Source organism: Falco cherrug, chromosome 9 (genome assembly GCF_023634085.1).
Source record: "Falco cherrug isolate bFalChe1 chromosome 9, bFalChe1.pri, whole genome shotgun sequence".
In the NCBI taxonomy this organism is placed as follows: Eukaryota; Metazoa; Chordata; class Aves; order Falconiformes; family Falconidae; genus Falco; species Falco cherrug.
Window position 1 is genome coordinate 33,272,722 of NC_073705.1, and position 20,696 is coordinate 33,293,417.

The 20,696-nt window shown below is 42.6% G+C and overlaps 1 protein-coding gene across 7 annotated transcripts in view; it reads right to left on the bottom strand.

Moving 5' to 3' along the window:
* WDFY4 (WDFY family member 4) overlaps nt 1-20,696 on the bottom strand; it is a 144,831-nt gene that overhangs the window by 111,420 nt on the left and 12,715 nt on the right. For 4 of the 7 annotated variants that reach the window (XM_055721204.1, XM_055721201.1, XM_055721202.1 and 1 more), the window contains 6 exons: nt 13,378-13,550; nt 12,578-13,030; nt 10,861-10,965; nt 9,800-9,990; nt 6,578-7,188; nt 1,691-1,784 (listed from right to left, as the gene is read on the bottom strand). In XM_055721204.1, coding sequence (XP_055577179.1) covers nt 1,691-1,784; nt 6,578-7,188; nt 9,800-9,990; nt 10,861-10,965; nt 12,578-13,030; nt 13,378-13,550 — 1,627 coding nt within the window. Of the gene's footprint in view, nt 1-1,690; nt 1,785-6,577; nt 7,189-9,799; nt 9,991-10,860; nt 10,966-11,731; nt 11,831-12,577; nt 13,031-13,377; nt 13,551-20,696 lie in introns of those variants that run through there. The other 3 variants (XM_055721206.1, XM_055721205.1, XM_055721207.1) reach the window with 2 other exon arrangements.

Here is a 20,696-nt window from a genome sequence, read left to right on the forward strand (position 1 = left end):
CACTAAAATATGCAGCAAGAGATGAGTTACTGTCTGTTCTTCACCACTGCTCCTAAAAAATGTACTGTTCGACTTGGTCTTAAAGTCAGAGCAAGAAGCCCCTTCAGATTTTTGAATGAAAGTCTGCAGTGAAAAAGCTCTATCCAAAAAGAAATTATTTCATGTCTCGTATAGTTGTCAAATATTGTTGCACTGAAAGAAGGAATAGTACTCTCTTTGGGACAGAATATAACTATTCAAAGAGAAATTCCTTCACTTTCTAGGTCACCTTTCTACCAAGTAGCTCCCCTTCACTAGCCATTCATGTCCGCCTTTTGTATCAGATCTCGCATGACTCCCATGTTTCAAGTAGCATCTCATTGCACAAGGGGTATATGTCATGACTGAAGGTACTGAAGTTCGACCCTTTGTGTCACTACCTGGCAGCATCAGTGAGCTGCCCAAGCTATGGAGTATGAGGTTCCACTCGTTTTCTCACGTGATTTTAAATAGAATTAGCCAGAAGAAATCCTACTTTTCCTCTATCCTTTTTGTGGGTCATTAGATGAAAAACTCTTCAGGACATGTGTTAACTCCTAGCTAGAGTCTGATGCAGGACCCTGTGTAACAGTGGTCCCATTTTACCTGAGGCAACCCTATTTATAACAGCAATACTGAACAAACACTATCAGTAATAATTTCTTGTTGAGTAAGAAAAAAAGGAGCGAGAAAAAGAAAAAATGAACACACTTAAATACGTAACTAAAATTGCTGAAATTTGTGCTCTAGTCCTTCATATTTTTAAGAACACTGCCATCTACTGAGGGACTGAGAGGCTTTCTCACAGAGCTCAGCCCTAGAGCTGACCGCAATAGATTCCTGATGACACACTCCCATCCAATTAACTGTTCTACTTGCTTTTCAGAAGTTAATTACCGTAATCAACAAAATTTCGCTAGCTGATGACTTGGTTCTGCTACACAGAGTTGGGATGTGCCAACAGTTAGTTGCACTCCCGCTTCCATAGCTCTGGATGAATAATCTGGTTTTATTTCAACCCCTCCATATGTACTTAAACTGTATTCAAGGATTTTAGTCCAGATAGCAGATACAATATAGGCAATGTGCCTGTTCAGAGTACAGGTGTGTATGGAAGGTTTGACAAAGCAAAGCAGATTCTAAGCTGCACTGAAGATTTATGGATCATTAGGCCTAAAGAACCAGACTGTTCTGGTCACTAGGTCTATTAGCAATATTTTAAACAATTTTCAAAGGACTTCTACACGTGTACCTTTGCAATAAGTATTCTGGGACCAAGACCCATGCCCTACATCAGACAGGTATAGAAAGACTTAGTCAAATTGATAGTCAAGAGCCTTTGTTATTTTTATATGCTGCCCAGGGAAGTGGTTGATTCACCGTCACTGGAGGTATTTAAAAGATGTGTAGATGTGGCAGTTAGGGACATGGTTTAGTGGTGGACTTGGCAGTGCTACGTTGACGGTTGGACTCTATGATCTTGAAGGTCTTTTCTAACCTAAATGATTCTGTGACTCTCTTGACCCAGTGAAATTTGTGCTGTTCCTCTTGCCAGTGTTCTAGGTAAAATTTAAGACTTCCACATCGGGAAAGAGTAAGAAATTCTTGGAAATGAAGCTACAGAAAAGTAGAAGACATTGTTTAGATGGCACTTTGATATGTTCAGGCTCACCTGAGAGTGTCCCTCTTTGTACAGCTTTGGTAACAACCTCACCATAACACAGACAGCACCTGGATGTACAATGGCACAGTCTCCCGTATCCCACCTGCAGGAAAAAGACACACAAAACATTAACAACAGCAAAGAGGGTCCAACTATGTTCCAAGGTAAAGCACTGAATCCTCCTAGCAGGAGCTAGGCTCAGCATTTGAAACTTAGTGAACAATACAGATGACCTAGAACAGCTGAAACCCTCCTTAGAGTAAAAACGAAAGGACATAACCTGCTCATGAGCTTACATATCAGGGACCTGCATATTAAAAGATGTGCACTCTCCTGTTTAAACAAACTTTACCTTTTAAAATATTTGCAGTACAGATAACAGACAACAAGAAGGACCTCTCCAGTTGCATGAGGTCAAAACTAGTGTTATATTTACTATTTTCAAGTAGCTTGTAACTTTGCTTGGGCAATAATTTCAGTACTTTCAAGCCAAACCAGCAAAATTAGTAAAAGAAAGTTAAATATCTGTGCTTCCCCACCAGTTTTCATTTTCACACATATCAACTTTGTATATTCAGGCACAGGAAGGAACCAAGGCATCAGTTACCACAGAGATCTGCTTATGCCATGATAAAGACTAGAAGTCATATATATATATCAAAGATGAAGCCTTAGCATAGCAGTAACTCTAGTTTAGACACTGCAGGCTTATAATATTCAAAGGATCATCAGCATTTCTGGGTGCACCTCTGAACAGGAGTTGTGATGTGCATTGTCCATAACATCTGTCCCAAATAGATCTTGTGAGAAAAGCAAAGACAACATTTCATGGCCATAATTAGACTGAGAACATAAAGCACAATATGCTTTATGGACTGTATAAAACAAAGAGTACAAGTAAAAGAGTAAGGATTAAAAAAAACAAAAAACAAAACCAAAAACACTTTTACAAGGGACCTAAAGGAGGGTAAAAAGGCTATAATACGTTAGGTACTTCAGTAAGGCTCATCTGATACATCAGAGCAGCGAGTAATGTGTACCACGCTGCCACACAGTGACCAATAATTCTTACTGCACCCTGAAGAAAGATCCTTTCAAAGAAATTGCTCCTTTACAATATTTTCTGTATAATGAACCAAAGTCATATCTGATATAAATACTTACTTCAGTAGTGGCTTCAGTGTGGACACATACACCCCTATACATGACATGAATGTGGGTGAGTTTTTAAGTGTCAAACAAGAAAAAAGTACACACTGAGAATACACTCTATGCCCATCTCCCCCCAAAACCCCTAACCACCTTTAAAGTGAAAAACCCGGGCTCACTAGAATCAATAGGTTTAAAATTGTGGCCAGAAAGCTGCATGGCAGAACAGGACCTGGGCATGCTGGTTGATGGCTGGCTGAACATCTGAGCCAGCAGTGTGCCCAGGTGGCCAAGGAGGCCAATAGCATCCTGGTTTGCACCCAAAACAGTGTGGGCAGCAGTGCTAGTGAAGTGATTGTTCCCCTGTACTGGGCACTGGTGAGGCTGCACGTCAAATACTGTGTTCAGTTTTGGGCCCCTCACTTCAAGAAGACATGAGGTGCTGGAGCGTGTCCAGAGAAGGGCAACGAAGCTGGTGAAAGGTCTGGGGCACAGGTCTGATGAGGAGCAGCTGAGGGAACTGGGGCTGTTTAGTCTGGAGTAAAAGATGCTCGGGGGACCTTATCACTCCCTATGACTGCCTGAAAGGAGGCTGTAGGGAGGCGGAGTGTAGGTTTCTTCTGCCAGATAACAAGTGACAGGGCAAGGGGAAATGGCCTCAAGTTGTGCCAGGGGAGATTTAGATTGGATATTAGGAATTTTTTTTCCACTGAAAGTATGGTCAAACATCAGAACAGACTTCCCAAGGAGGTGGTAGAATCACCATCCCTAGAAATATTTAATACACAGATAGATGTGATGCTTAGGGGCATGGTTAGTGGTAGACTTGGCGCTGCTGCGTTAACGGTTGGACTTTATTCTCTCAGAGGTCTTTTCCAACCTAAACAATTCTATGATTCTATGAAACTTCAGTCTGTTTTCATGCTGCAAAAGTGCTCCTCAGAGCAAGTTCATTTTTAGCCTAAGCCACTGTATTCAATTAACTTCCCAAACTTTCAATTCAATTAAAACTTCCATCTCTAGCACTGTAAAAATACATCACCAAGCAGTGTGTCCAGTTCTCTTAACATACAGCAGTCTTCCTAGACTGAAGAAATATCATTATCTCTTGTCCTAGTTTCAGGTGGGATAGAGCTGACTTTCTTAGTGGCTGGTGCAGTGCTGTATTTTGGATTTGACAAATATACTGAAAATTGACAATATACTGATGGTTTTAGTTGTTGCTGGGTAATGTTTATACTAAGTCAAGGACTTTTCAGTTTCTCAGGCCCTGCCCACAAGAAGGCTGGAGTGGCACAAGAAATGGGAAGGGGACACAGCCAGGACAGCTGACCCGAATTAGCCAAAGGGATATTCCATACCACTGAACATTATGCTGAGTATGTAAGTTGGGGCGAGGAGGAGAAAGGGGGTTGACAGTTGGAATGATGGCATTTGTCTTTCCAAGTAATTTATGCGTTATGAAACCCTGCTTTCCTGGAGATGGCTGAACACCTGCCATTGACCATTGAGAAGTGGTCAATGAATTCCTTGTTTTGCTTTGCTTATATGCTCAGCTTTTGCTTTACCTATTAAATTGTCTTTGTGTCAACCCATGAGTTTGCTCACTTTTACTCCTCTGATTCTCTCCAACACAAGGGGACTGAATGAGTGCTATGTGGTGCTTGGTTGTTGGCTCGAGTTAAACCACAACACTTGAACATCCAAAAAAAATTTCTCATATAGAGACTTTATAACCCATACAATGTGTAGTAGAAGTAAAATATGAACTAACAAAATGCAAGTATCAGAAGACAATAATATAAAGTGATCCTTTAAAAAACAAATAAAATCATTAAGTTCTTAAGACATTGCCATAACTATAAGGAGACGTCTTCATATTTTAGAGCACTGCCTGACAGGTTTAGTACTCTCCAGGACTGTTAAAAAGGAAGGAAAAAGAAGGAAAAATCCAGAGTCCCTGACCAGCACTGAACTACACTTCAGCTTTCCTGCTAGCACTGCACACTCACTCCCCTTTAAGAATATTATGTAAGTCTGATCTGCAGCCTCCTTTGTTTTCCATGAGGCTCTCATTTCCTAGCTTGTCTTAGTACAAAAGCTGTCTCCATGCACCATCTCTCACACTCCTGCCTCAAGGCTAACCGGTCAGCCCCATGATTCCAATTCATCTACCCTACCAGTATAATGGTGTGAATCCTAAATTTGCTCTGCACTGGCTGCTACTTAAAAATAAGACAAAGATGGTCTGGGAACAAAATGAGATGCCACAAAGAACCTGAAGAGCCATTACAGCAGTAAGTCTGGGAACAGCAGCTGCAGCAGCCATTCTGCTACGGGGTGTATGAAGAGGGGCTTCCCTCCCAAAGAGAGATCAGCCTCAGTTAACACAGCTTGCAAAAGCTATCACTAATCAACAGGAGCAAAAGGGAGAACAGAGACTCCATCTGTCACAGAAGGTGTTTCAAACATTAATACAGAAGCAGGAACACAGAGGGTTGTTTTGCAGACAGGAATGGAAGGGTCAATTCCCTGTGGCTTGCAGTATCACTGACCACAGGACAGCATAAGGGGCTAAAGTATTACCCAGTTAAAATACTGATTTTCCTGTGTCTTAGTCACAGGCTCCTGTAGAATCACCTTCTTTCGCTCTCTTCAAGGATGTTAATTACATGTTGCAGGATTGGGCATCACAGGCCACCTACACTGACTGCACTCAAGTTCCTCCTTTCAAGTTGCACAGCACCAGGCTAAAGCCTTCCTCAGGAGGAAGTGTGAGCATGGAGTACAGTTAAGAGGAAGCTGCATCAGGGGAACCACAGGCTTGCAGGAACTCTGGGAACTTCATTTCTTATTTTTATTTTCAGAAAATTTGCTGCTGGAAAAGGCTGTGTGGCCTGAAGATTGACAGCTTGCCCGTACATGTTTTTCTCCTGTGTTTGCCTACACTTGTCCTGGACATGCTCCAGCCACATCTAGCTAATCTGGCTTCCTTTTGTGCCTTCACAACCAGAGCCAAAGCCAAACTGTTCCAAACCAGACACTGTGAACTGAATGGATCCTAATTTACATGATTAATTTCTCCACAAGTGGTACTCATTCAGTTACCACACAGCCTCACAGCTCAGCCGGCAAAACAACACAAGGATCTTTCTGATTACAGCCAGTTGATTCCTGGTGTAGGCTTTCCTTCCTGCAAAGGATATGTATTTTGATATAATCTTTCATTATATGAGGCAGGCAGCATTAATATTCCTCTTCCAATTTTCTCTGATTCAGCTGTATGAGTAAATGAGTGAGAGTGTGTGTCTGTACATGTGTGCTTTGAGACACAAGCATGGGGGAGCATTTAAAACAGTTTGTACTTTTAAGTTATCAGGAGACTGGAAACAGCTTCCCACATAATTCAGGAAGCCAAAGCTGACTGGGGCAAATGCAAGCTTCAAGTCCCAGTAACCCTTTCCTTAGACCCCGTTCCTGCTCCCACACTGCATGTGTCAGACCCTTCAGCACAAACTCTGCAACTTGGGGTTGTGTGTCCCACTGCTCACATGAACACTTAATACCTAAATGTTTACCATCATTTACCTTCCGAAAAGAGGTGATTTCTGTTGTCTGGAAGTTGAGACTGTGGCATGGATTTGTTTGTCCTAGGCAAGTTATGTCATAACTTACCTCAGTTTACTACCATATAAAATGCAGATACTAGTCTTACTGTTACATTTCCTGCAGTAAATAAAAACTTACTTCTCTTCAGAGTTTCCCCATAGCCTACAGGCAGAGGCAGGTAATTTGCTGCCTCGTCTTTTGAAAGCAACAGGATGCCCTTCTTGAGCCTGGGGTTCATCCTGATCATCTCTTGATGCCTCTCCCATCTCTGGCTTTCTCTCCTTGAAGTAGCTCTCCAGGTGGAGTGTTCCTTTGACCATGTGATCAAGAAAATTCAGAATCCATATGCAGTTCTTTAGCCACACTGGGAAAGGTTCTGAAGAGCAGAAAGCTGCATCCAAGAACTCTGCAAACGTCCTTGTCTTCTCAAGGCTCAGAGGGATTTGCCTTTCCCCTTGTGTCCAGAAGCATCCAAGTGACCCAAGATCCTCTGCCATCTTTTCAAAGAGACCATTCCTCTGGAAGAAGTTGCTGTTGACAGGATCCAGGTGCAGGGCTGCTGCTATCCCCTGAAGCGTGTAGAAAACGAGCTCCAATATGCAATTCTGACCAACTGCTGTCCACAGTCCAGAGGGAGGGTCCTGCAATGCACCTTCCATGTCTGAGAGAAGGGACAGGAGTCCATTGAATCCACTACAGGTTCTGAAAGCTGAATGACTCTTGGGATTCTCCAGTATCCTCAGGAGTGACTACAAACATTAGGAAGAAAGGAGACAAAAGCAGTACTTAAATCAAGGGACAAAGAAGCTTTAGAATATTTTAAAATTCCAAGCTTGTACCAAAATTCTTTCACTGAAATTTCACTCTTTGAAGAACAAAAAAAAAGAAAAAAAAGAAGTTGGTCAAAGTAAAGGTCACCACTGCACAATTTTTCTCTTTCTCCCTTTTCCCGTATAGCCAATGACTCAATCAAAATTTGAATGCACCCTCAGGAGCAACCCATGGAGTCAGCCTGACTGGTATAGAATAGTGCTTACAGGAATAAACAAAGAAATCAAATTTCCTGCATCACATATCCGAGTGAGTTTGGCCAGAGGTAGTTTCAGATCTCTGGCTATTCTTTCATCAGTCTTCTCAGACTCTCTCAAGAAATCTGCCTTTGCCTTAAATGAAAGCAGAGATTCCATTGTAAATAACCTTATACAGAAACTGACAAGGTGGCACAGCTCTCTATAGGCAAGTCTTCCTACAGCCCTGAATACACATGGGAAGGCACACTGGACTTTTGCTCACATGACTGTGCAAACCCTTTCCAAAAAAGCAGTGACACAGGATAGCCCAAAGAATACCAAGCAGCAGGCTTTTGTCATTAAGGCAGGCAATAATAATTCCCTTTCTCAGCAGATGTTGTTTTAAAGTTTGCATAACACTTTGGAGGGGAAAAGCCATAAAGAGTCAGATTGCTAAATGATTAGGTCATTAGATTGTTGCTTGAAGCAGGTTATACGTGAATGCACCCTGACAATACTGTGCATGCATAAAAACTAACCTATACCACTTGTAAATTTTGAATGCTATGGGCTTGCTATTTTAAAACAAATCTAGAACAGTTATTAAGAGTTGTAGTATTAGAAGTAAAATTAGTGAGAAAAAAAAGAGCTGGCAAGGAAACAGTCTACAGTATTTGAATGTAATCCATCCCAGGTTTTCGGGTTATTGCACAATTAATTCTGAAAATATGACGCTCTTTCAGGCACCAGGGATCTTTCACATTTGAGGCAGTACCTTTATCTGCAAGCCAACGTTGGAAAGCACTGTTTTTACATATAAAGTTTTCCAATAGACATCCAATGAAAGAGCTTCACTTCACAGCCTGCTGAAGAAGAATGGTTTCTTAACATATATGTCTCCCTGTAACAGGATCCAGGACTATGAGAAAGGGTTGGCAGAACTGGAGGGGGAGGGGGAAGGGGAACTCTATTACTGTCATTCAATTTTGTATGATAATGTATCAAACCAGGCAGAGACTTCTGAACAGGGATCAAATTTAATAACTCAGAGCTGAAGTTATCAGGACGGCTTTAACACATTTCAAAGAAGGTCAACAGTAACTACATTTCCTTCAGTTCTAACTCAGTTAGAATTTAATCGCCTGTGACTTAGTATTCCTCTGTCTTGAATCTATAAAACTGATGTCTGCTGAAAACCCCCTAATTCAGTTATCATTAACAGAATTTATTTCACATTCCATTATTTGTTATTCCTCATAATTGTCCGTGTGCCACACTGGAATATGGCAGTGTTAATTGCATTTGGGCGCAGGCTTTAACAGATAAATATATATTAGCAAATCAATCTGAATTTGTGTGTAACACAATCACAGTCCCAATGGATGTAGATAATAAATTCATTTGCCTACATTATGCTTTAATACAGTTACATCTGTCAAAATTAGACACCAAAGCTGCATTTATTTTCATATTAGTTTGGACACTATATTCAACTTTTCCTGCAAACACTGTTAAAGTTTACTGTTTCAAATCAAACTATAAACTTTTTCAAGGTTTTGTTTTTTTAAAGTAGCATGGTTTTTTTAATCACAGAATCAGGTGCTATATTGTGCTGAAAGCTCAATTCAGTTCACGCTTTGTCGAGAATGTAGAATGAAACTTTAAATCAGTGCTTACAACACTGCTGCTTTTCAGTTTGATGCCTATGATCTAAACCAAAATAAAACACATTGCTTCCACTGCTTCATTACTTATGGATCAAGCCCTCTATAAACACAACAGAGGCTATGAATAACGCTGATTTCTTCCTCCAAACATTCACAAGACTACTCCTTTTCGTTATTTCACATCTCTTTTTCTATTACATTGGTGCATATGAGAGATGACAAAATTAAGGACAGCAAAGTTTCAGCCTCAAACTCACCAGAATCAAGCTGTTCATCTCATACCTACCCTCCCTCTTCCAGTCTTCCTCCTTTACCTCTTCTCACATCCTCCCTCCACATCTCTTCCACTGTTATTCATGTTTGTTTCCCCTTTCTCTGTCATATTACATGTGAACTGCTCATACAACTGTGCCCTTTGCCACTTCCATTTCTCTGTCCCTCATTACTATTTAAGTCTTCAAAATACTTCACAATCTGATACTGAGTGAAGGTGTTCACCACACATACATACACTACTAAAAATCAAAGCGCCCAATTTACCAGAATCAAAAATTGGCCCATGGCTTTTTCTGTCTGCACTTCTTCGAAAAAATTCAGTGCTAGGGGTGAGATTAAGAGCCATTTGCCAAAAGCCAAGCAGTTTTCTTGAAAACAACAACCAAGAGAGAAGCCACATAAATTACCTTCAGCAAGTCCAGTTTCAGATGTAGTTCCCCTTGAGTAGAAGAACAGAGGGCCCCTACAATAATGCTCATATATTCTTCATAGTTGATGACTGATAGCTGCTCCAAGATGCTGAGAGTAGCACTTCTGTAGCACTCATCATCCAAAAATATCTTGATATATGGCACCATTCCATAGTCCTTCAGAACAACTGGGGACAAATACAGTACCATATAACAAATGTTATATAACAGTTGTAGTACCTGCAGATAGATTTTCGGTTTTGGAGTAATATTTTGAGTAATAGTACAGCAGGAGAAGCAAGAAGAAGAGCTGGTTAAGCTAAAGATGACACAAACTGAATGGCATAGGAACAACTAGAACTAAAATGATTGGATGACCATGGTTTCTAATCATCATAGGCGACAGTTTCCCAATACAGTAATGAATTAAAAGGAAAAGATGCCTTATGAGTATCGAGGTTAAACATCTCCTTAGTTTATGAAGGGGACTGCTTAATAGTTTGTGACAATAATTTGCACCATGTAAGATGCTGCAAACATGATGATTCCAGGATTCATGAGCAAATTAAGTGAGTGGATTCCACTATTCAGAAGAGTTCACTTCTGTATTACCATGTTTCACTATATTCCCTACACATACACCTCTTAGGTATGCAATACTAAATGTATGAGCGTTACTCAGCATGTGTCTGATCCTATCAAGATTTCAAATAATAGATATCACAGAAAAAAATCTGGATGAACAAACATTACCCAAAACTTGTGGACAGAGTCTTGTTTTCAAGGTAAGATTGTTTTTTTCTATGTAAACATTTCAATAGCATCCACACAGATGAGGGAAGCAGGATGGGTACTGGGATAAAGCTCATTATGCAGGATGAGAACAACTTTGCCACATTTCTTCCTGGTGTATCTGTTATCCCTACATTTCTAAATTTTCTCCTTCACTTCTCACTGAAGCACAAAAGTGGGAAAATTTGTTGGTGCTCCTTAAGAGGCATAGTGGTCACTAACTACCAAATACCATAAAGGTAAGGCAATTATATGTAATTTCTTACCAGTGTTCCTCACAGACCTCACTGTAAGGGCAGCCACCATCTTCAACATCACAGCATTTAATTCCTTCTCAGTGCCTTCTTCCACACCAGGCAGATGCATTCCAGCTGTCAGTTTATTAGAAGTTGTAATATAATTTATACAAGACATAGGTAACTGTAGCTAAAATATGTTAAACCAAAAAGCAAAACCAGTTCCCCAGCAGATCCCAGTTTTCTCTTAAATATGGCTTACAGGCTACTTGAACCCTAAAATGAGCAAAAAATTCAGACAGGGCATTGTCTTGTCATCAGGGTCTAGTCTGGGATTGGGAAAAACAGGTCTGATTCTATGCCCTGCAGCCCAGATCTTCTGCATAACCACAGGCAATATTGGCAATTGTAGTGTCTCCACTTCTCAACTGATGTGGAGTTAGTTACCTGTTTAGTGATCCTTAGTAGAAACACACACAATTAAAAAGAAAATTATGGATTATGAGCTGTGAAGTGATGAGATTTTAAGCAACAGAAGTACTCAAATGTCTAAACTAAAAGTGAAGAGCAGAAACCCCTTGCATATTCAAAGGCAAACATTTCCAAGAGTAGACAGTGTAAGGTAGGTTATTTTTAGATCTAAAAGCCTTGAAGTTTGCAGGCTAAGTTTCTGGAAACCAAAAGAGGGAAGTAATGATCACTTCACACAGTGCCTTTGCTCCAGTCCCTCTTCATCTGTGTGTCTAAATTTACAAATTACATAGCTATTCAATTACTCATTCTATAAAATCTAAATCACAGAGTGAAATGGATGCAAAGACAAAAGAAAGCACCTACACACCAGCTTCTAACCAGAAGGTACGTTTTCAAGAACCTTGGTATGTATCTTGACAAACCTTACCTAAGTACTCTTGTACAAAACTCTAGTTCTCCAGTATAAAAAATGCAAATCTAAGTATCCTTGCAGGTAATGGATATCTGCACTCTGGAACATTTTCTGCAATTCATGTCCCTTCTGCTGTTTGAAATAAATGTGTATAAATAATTTAATTGTGCTTGCTGCATCAGAAGTTATACCTAGTACTGTGAGTCCCTCCCTCCTTTACTAAATAACTATTGCACTGAAATTTAAAGACATTTCCTAATTCATACAGCACAGAAAATGTTACCATGCATCTTTCTTTAATAGCAGTTATAAACTTTTAAATATCTGAATCTATCCCCTAAGTCAGCTGTACTCCAGTTACTACACCAGGACCATCACCTTCCTGTTTTCATAATAGGAAATAAACTATATCAGATGACAATGAGTGGTAGTAATTGCACGTAATATATGGTCAAAATTCAAGAAACTGCTTTCCATTATTATTCCTCAGGATTAAGTCTTATTTTCAGAGGAACTAAGCACTGAGAAAAAAATCTTCCTCTGCTCTCAAGATGGCATCCTAGAGAACCCCAAATTAAGACCTGTTTAAAAACGTGGGCTGAATGGTACCCTCCAGAATAATTCATCATACACTGGTGAAGAATAGCCCAGAACTGTTTAGGCTAGCAAACAGAATAATCAACAGCTAAGATTTCAGAGATGACCCCCAACTTAGTATGTCATAAACTTAGGCCAGTTGGCTTGAAGACAAAACCTAGCTACTTAGTATATAAAATGTATAAATTAACTGTAGAAAGGGTTTCATTAATTCCCATTGATCTTCCTACTTCAACAGTCATTGTGAATGACACTAAGTTGTACCTGACTTCCTGAGGATCTTGGCTTGTCTCCTCAAAACAGCCAGCAGTAGGCCTAAGAGCCCAGAGTCGCGGAATATGTCACTGAATAACAGGTCCTTCTTGGTCATGCTGAGAAGGCACCGGAGAGCTGTCAAGGTGCAGAATGGCACTATGTTTTCCTTTATTAAATACTGAATCTTCTTCAAAATTTCATGGGGGACATAAGACAGGTCTAGCACTATGGACTCCACCAGTCTGAAGAACTGGACTTGGACTTGGTGTGGTTTGAAATGGATTATGTCAGTAAACTGGTTGATAGGTTGTAGTGTCCATTCCAGAAGAAAGAAGTTCACTGTATCCCAGGCCCATATGGTACTGATTGCTGCCAAGATTCTTCCACATAAGTGCTGGTCATTACTTTTCTGGAAAATGGACTGCAACACCTGAAAAGCTTGGAGGTTTTTCACTGTCATTCCTGTGGGATAAAACCAGGTAAGACCATTTTTACATCAGCGCTATTTGAGACTGCAAGCACAATAACTATAATGTTAAATCATGTCTGAAAGTGGAAATAGAAGTCACAGACATGAGGGATGTGATTGGGAGGCATGTTCTCAGCCTCGGATCAGACCCTACAGCTGACATGATCAGTTCAGTTTGAAATAGGTAAGAGTCAGACTCCTGCAGCATTAAGGTCACAGAGAAAAGATGCCATCTCATACTTCTTCCTCCATCTTAAAACACACAATGAACAGAGCTTCACTTTTCTATGACCTGCTACATAGCCACATATAAATACAAATATATATATACACACTGTACCAGAAGACCGTGTCTGTTCAAAATCAAAGTGCGGTAACTGTGGGTGTACAATATCGCCAGAAACTTTCAGTTCAGTTTTTCCACAGGTTGTAAGGCAGGTCAGCATGTCCAAGATCTCATCCAGATAGGGGTCTGCTTCATTTTGCTCCAATCCCTCACATCTAGGAACAAAACTTGGGAGAGTCACATGTTCATGCCTTAGTAAAACATTTTGGATATATCACCAGGTACTGAGCACACAGGAGCTACCCATTTTACTCCCCACTCCTCCCCAGTCTATTTTACTGTCGTTTTGCCTTATTTCTCTGACTTCTTTAACCATTTTGCAAACAGTAACTCCACACCATGGTAGCACATTCTGAATTAGAACAAAAATTTCAAACTTAAAAAGAATTTTGAGGAGTCTTCTGAAGAAAGGGAAGATAAATGTTTGAATTTAGTCCAGATAAGTGTACTTTTTAAAATTATTCATTATATCCAAAAATGCCTGTTTTGGGGAGTAAAAATTTAAATTTTATGAGAAATCAAAACATTAAACCAGACACTTCACCTTAAAAGGCAGGCATATGGTTGACAAGGTAAGAAACTTGCTGACTGAGATAAGTAACAGAAAAAACTCAGCCCTTTGGAAGGGAAAAATATATTGCCTGAGTGTGGATAGCTGGCTAGCTGAAAAAGTTCACATAGACATAGTCCAGCTGGCTGGACAAAAATGCACATCGCACTCAGCTTATCTGAAGTAAAGCAAAAATACACTGTCCTTGGCTGGTTTTGTTACACAATAACAAGAAGATTGCGGTCGGTAAAGAATGTTGCAGGAGGGAACAGATAACTACAGAAGAGAAACTAGGGGTGGGCTTGGTATTTAGGCAACTAACCAATAATGAGCTTAACTTTTGTAATATGTATGAGCTAATTATAACAAGGCATAAAAGGTGACTGTAAGGGACAATAAACAAAGTCTCCTGATCATTCATATTGAGTGACTGTGTCTTCCCTCCGTCGTGACAAATGGCACCCCAAACAGAGACCCTAGAGAGGGCTGAACCTGCGAGCCACGAGTCGACGGAGATCGGGTACCGGTCCTGAAAGCAGTGCAGGAGGCGAAAGGGAACAGTCCCCGCGCCTGGGAGCACCTACAGAGGGTCCCGCCGGCCACGCGTCGCCGAAGTCTCACAAAGGCTGCAACAGCGCTGATGACGGTATGGAGAGACAAGCGACATACGATTTGCTCAAATGCTTTTTAGAAAAGCGGAGCGTTCAGGGCATAGATTGTAAAAGGGAATTACCTGGGTTATTAGCGTATGGGGTAGCGAAGGGTCATTTTGGGAATCCAGATACGGTTTTCGAGCATGCAGAGTGGCGTAATTATGGGGACACACTGTTTGCCGAAGTAATAGCCGACAATAAAACTGCCAAAAAACTGATGAAACCGTGGCAAGCTGTCGCCAATGCCCTTTTGCAACATCGAGCTGAACAGAGAGCGGCTGCTGCTGCCTCTGAACGACTGGGAGTTGCAAGCGGGACTGCAATAGCCACACAGCAGGGGGAATCGGCTCCCCCCCCCGATTGCCCGTTGCCTCCCTCGGTGCGTACGCTGACGGTTCAACAGGGGACTGCGGGGAGGTGGGAACAGTCGCCCTTCCCGTCGCCGCCCTCTTCGAAACCCTCAGCCCATCCGTCGGGGATTGATGAGATAAACGAGGAAATAGAGCGTAAAAACCCAGTAGAGAGTAGGGAATGTACGAATCCTTTTGTGGAAAGTTTTCAGGTTGCCCAAAATAGGCAAAAGGTCTGGAAGCAGACAGCAGAAAGTGCTATGCTTGAGGGTGAACGTGATTTTGCCGCAGGAATCGTGCATGAGGCTTTCCCAGTCACGTATTCACAGCCACATGCGCAGGGGAATATCACGGTTTCTATCACTAACTTAGATTGGAAATTATTAACTCAGCTAAGGGCTACGGTGAGTGAGTCAGGTTTGAAAGGGGAACCCACCAGGCAAATGTTAGATTATATTTGGGGAACTAATATCTTACTCCCGAGTGACATACGCAGTATAATGAAGTTAATCTTGAGCCAACATCAGCAGCTTCTGTTTAATGCTCATTGGCAGGCTGCTTTTCAGGAATCGACAGCAGTGGTTAGACAGCCAGGGGACCCACTGCATGGGGTTACTCTACAGGAGCTGATGGGTTTAGGACCCTATTTTCGAACTGAAGCTCAGGCACTGATGGGACCGGATAAGGCGAAGGAGGCGATGAGGCTAGCTAGACTAGCGCTTGACCGTATAAAGGAACCTGGAGGAATCCCTTCGTATATGGGAATCAAGCAGGGAAGGGAGGAGCCATTTGGGTTATTTATCGATCGGGTAGCAAACGCCATACAGGCAGCTGGGGTGCAAGACTATCTCAAAGGCTCTATTTTAAAGCAGTGTGCCATACAGAATTGTAACCCAGCCACACGTAACATCCTAGCTACGCTACCAGGGACATGGACCCTAGAAGAAGCTTTAGAAAGAATGGCACAAGTGCCAGTCGGGCCCCAGGCTATGTTAGTCGAGGCAATAAAAGAACTAGGGAGTGCTTTAAAAGAGCAGGCGCAGGCTACCCAAAGTCAGGTCTTGGCAGCCCTTGCTCCTTTGCAAGCCTCTGCTGGGCGATCAAATGCCCGCGGCCCATCTCATCTACGGTGCTTCCGTTGCGGTGTCACCGGACACATGAGACGGGACTGCAATGCCAACTCTGTATGGTGTCGAAACTGCCGCTCAGACACTCACAACGAAGCTGCTTGTCGTCGATCGGGAAACAGGCGACCCAGCGGGAAGAGCCGCCCCGCGCCGACACAAAAAGCGGCTGCTTACCCAGCAGCACAAAATCCTTTCCTCTCCAACCCACAACCAGCAGAAGCCTCGGCTTGGACCCGGCAACAACAGTAGATTGTACCCTATTGGACTCAAAGCCTACAAAACTTGCTACTGGCATACAAGGACCAATTTGTATAAGCGGACAAGCTGTTGGAGCATTACTCATAGGGCGTTCATCAGCCACCATGTTGGGACTCAATGTTTTGGTGGGACTGATTGATAAAGATTTTCACGGAGAAACTCATATTATGGCTCAGACACTGTTTCCCCCACTCTTTATACCTAAAGGGACCAAGATAGCCCAGTTGATTCCACTACCGCATCTTGCAGGCACCCTCCAACCATTGCAAGAACAACCTCGAGGACAAGGTAACTTTGGGTCTACGGGACAAATGGCTTTATTGACTATTGGCTTGGGTCAACGACCACGGCGATCGGTCACAGTGCAGTATGGAGACCAGACACTCTCGATTACTGCGCTGTTGGATACTGGCGCTGATGTCTCTATAATCAGTGCACACAAATGGCCGGTGCATTGGCCAACCCATACGACCAATGCTACAGTTGCAGGAGTAGGAGGAATGACCCTCGCTCGCAAATCCCCCCTACTACGATGGACTATAGCTGACAAAGTCATAAATTGTTGTGTCTCGATTATTCCACTGCCTGAGGGGGTGCATGCTTTGATAGGCTGCGATATCTTGGCCCAAATGGGGATGGTCCTCACTTCAGACCTCCCTTTCTAGGAGCGGCCATTGCTTGGACTTTCCCGATCCCACTCCGATGGAAGACAGAGGAACCAGTGTGGATAGAGCAGTGGCCGCTAAAAAGGGAAAGCCTAGAACAGGCGCATGAACTGGTTAAAGAGCAGTATCAACAAGGTCATTTGCATCTGTCAACGAGCCCCTGGAATGCCCCCATCTTTGTTATCAAGAAAAAGTCTGGAAAATATCGATTGCTTCACGATCTGCGAGCGGTAAACAAACAGATGTATGATATGGGGGCCTTACAACCTGGCTTACCCAACCCAGCTATGGTACCGGAAGGGTGGCATTTACTCATTGTAGATTTGAAAGACTGCTTTTTCACAATTGCTTTACATGAAGATGATAAGCACAGATTTGCCTTTACCTTACCCGTGATCAACCAGGAGGGACTGGATCAACGCTTTGAATGGACGGTCCTCTCACAAGGAATGAGAAATTCGCCCACCTTGTGTCAACTCTATGTTGATGCCACACTGCAACCTTTGCGACAATGCTGGGCTAAGACTTTAATCTACCATTATATGGATGACATCTTGTTAGCACAGCCGACACCCTTCTCTTTACAACAAAAACAGGTTTTAACAGAACAACTCAAGCACAGAGGCTTGGTAGTAGCACCCAAAAAGGTGCAAGAATCAAGCCCCTGGAAGTATCTGGGGTGGTGCATTACTGATACAACAATTCAGCCTCAAAAGTTGTCACTCCATCTGGATATCCAAACCCTTCACGACGCCCAACGACTGCTCGGTGATCTGCAATGGCTCCGACCTGTAGTGGGCATCCCCAATAAACTATTAAATCAACTACGCCCCCTGTTGAGAGGGACAGATCCCTCAACCCCAGTACAGCTTACTGAACAGCAAGAACAAACATTACAACAAATAGCATCAATGGTGACTACGTGCTCCACGCATCGGCGTGTTGTAGGGTTACCCATCGATTTGACTATCTTATGTGGCACTCAGTACCTCATGGGTGCTCTAACACAGCGAAAAATAAAAACGGGGGAGAAAGGGGAGTACACCACCATCGTATTGGAATGGATAGCTCCCCCACTGCAACCACGACGCACAATACAAGAAAAACTTTCTACGCTGACGGAGCTGATCAAGAAAGGTCACTGTCGTATCTTACAGGTGGATGGCACTCCTCCTGGCACGATATGGGTGCCGATGAGACAGATCTACTGGGAGTGGTACTTGCAGAACTCCGAGGGACTACAGGCTGCATTACTCCACGATGGAGCAGCGATAATAGTTAAACCACTCCCATTGCCCATCCTGTCGTGGATGGAGAACATGGGCTGGATTGTTAAGCCGAAGCGATCCAGCCAGCCTATCCCGCATGCTCTTATGGCCTTTACTGATGTGGGTCGACGCTCTAGGACCACTGCCATAATGTGGAAAGATGAGCAAGGGTGGCAACACCAAATTCTACAAGTGCAGCCAAAGGATTCCCTACAGACGCTAGAACTCTTCGCAGTGGTCTGGACATTTATTAGATGGAGAGATGTCCCACTGAACGTAGTCACAGATTCTCTCTATGTTGCTGGCATAGTCAGCCGGATTGAAGATGCAAGCGCGTGTGATTTAAAGAATCAACGCTTGACAGAACTACTTGTGAGCTTGCAGCTTGCAATCACACAGAGATCGGAATCGCATGCAGTGATCCATATCCGAAGCCATCAGTGGGAAGAAGGCCTCGGAGAGGGCAATGCTTGAGCTGATCATCTCGTCGCAGTCGCTACTGAACCCCCATTAGCACCACATTGTCAAGCCCGAGAAGCCCATTCGATCTTCCATCAAAACGCAAAGGGGCTGGCACGAACCTACAAACTATGGAGGAGGCTCGGGCCATTGTGAAGGCTTGTCCTATATGTAGTCACCATAACTCAGGCTTAGGGCTCGGTTGAGGGGTCAACCCGCGAGGACTAAGGTCTAATGATGTTTGGCAGACGGATGTTACTCATGTTCCTGCATTCGGTCGATTGAAATATGTGCATGTTGCTATAGACACCTATAGCCATATAGACACCTATAGCCATATGTTATGGGCCACACCACAGCCCGGGGAAAAGGTCCGGGACGTGCGCTGGCATTTAACTAGTTGCTTTGCTTTTTTAGGGGTGCCTATTATTATTAAAACTGATAACGGACCTGCATATGGTAGCGGATCACTTAAACGCTTTATGCAAATGTGGAATATTAAACATGTTACTGCAATCCTTCATTCTCCAACTGGACAAGCAATCATAGAGCGGGCTAACGGGACGCTAAAACATTATATAGAAAAGTTCAAAGAGATTCAGGATGTAAGAGAAAGGGTAGAAAAGGCTCTTTTTGTGCTTAATCATTTGTGTGTATTTGGGGACAGTAATGAGCCGCCTATAATAAGGTGCCACGCTGGCTCAGAACCTCCCAGGCCACCACACATGAAAGTACTGTATAAGGATGCAAAAACAGGACAATGGGTACGTCCTGTGGAGGTGATTTATGTGGGGTGTGGTTATGTCTGTATTTCTACCGATTCAGGTACTATTTGGGTTCCCAGCTGTTGGATAAAAACCTGCTGTAGAGCACACTGGAGGAGCTCGACGCGAGAACGCTGCTTCGCCTGCACCGTGCGATAGACCCTGTTCTAGAACCTATTCGACATCTGTTCCGATCCCACATACAGGGGATCACACGTGAAAAACTCGAACTTTTGACAACAAAGATACAATCTCATAACCCAAGGCCAGTTGGTCACTCCAGCTGCCTTAAATGTGGTAACTGTAACTGTGGGGCATGGGTATTGTTATGGTGAACAGGGTGTTACCGTGAACTTTGGATTTATCAAACATAACTGCGAGGGTTGTAATGTGGGAATTGTGAATTTGTTTAGCAAAAGCAAACGCTTATTAGAGCTTCACGCGATTAGGAAGAAAGTGACCGAAATCCTTGTTCAGCAACAATCCTGAATCATCAATAAGAGGTGTAATTGCTGGCCCACGGGCATGGATGTGAAGACTTTGATGGGATGTGTTGCATGGATCTAGAGGATCATTCAAAATCTATACATAAGGAGATACAAGACCTAATCAGCCACACCCTGCGTGTACAGAAAGATATCGGGGGTTTTTTTGGCTTAGACACTTTGGGAAATTGGTTGAGACTAGGAGGCATTTTGCAAACGGGATTATTATTTTTGATCATTATTGTAATAGTTTTAGTAGTGCTTAGCTGTGTATTTTCCTGTGTTAAAACGCTGTTACTGAAAATGGTCAACCAAGCCTATGTCGCCCAAAATAAAAACGGGGGAGTTGTGGATAGCTGGCTAGCTGAAAAAGTTCACATATAGTCCAGCTGGCTGGACAAAAAATGCACATCACACTCAGCTTATCTGAAGTAAAGCAAAAATACACTGTCTTTGGCTGGTTTTGTTACACAATAACAAGAAGATTGCGGTCGGTAAAGAATGTTGCAGGAGGGAACAGATAACTACGGAAGAGAAACTAGGGGTGGGCTTGGTATTTAGGCAACTAACCAATAATGAGCTTAACTTTTGTAATACGTATGAGCTAATTATAACAAGGCATAAAAGATGATTGTAAGACACAATAAACAAAGTCTGCTGATCACTCATAATGAGTGACTGGGTTTTCCCTCTGTTGCGACAGCCTGAGCTTTGTGAATCAGACATAAAGATGG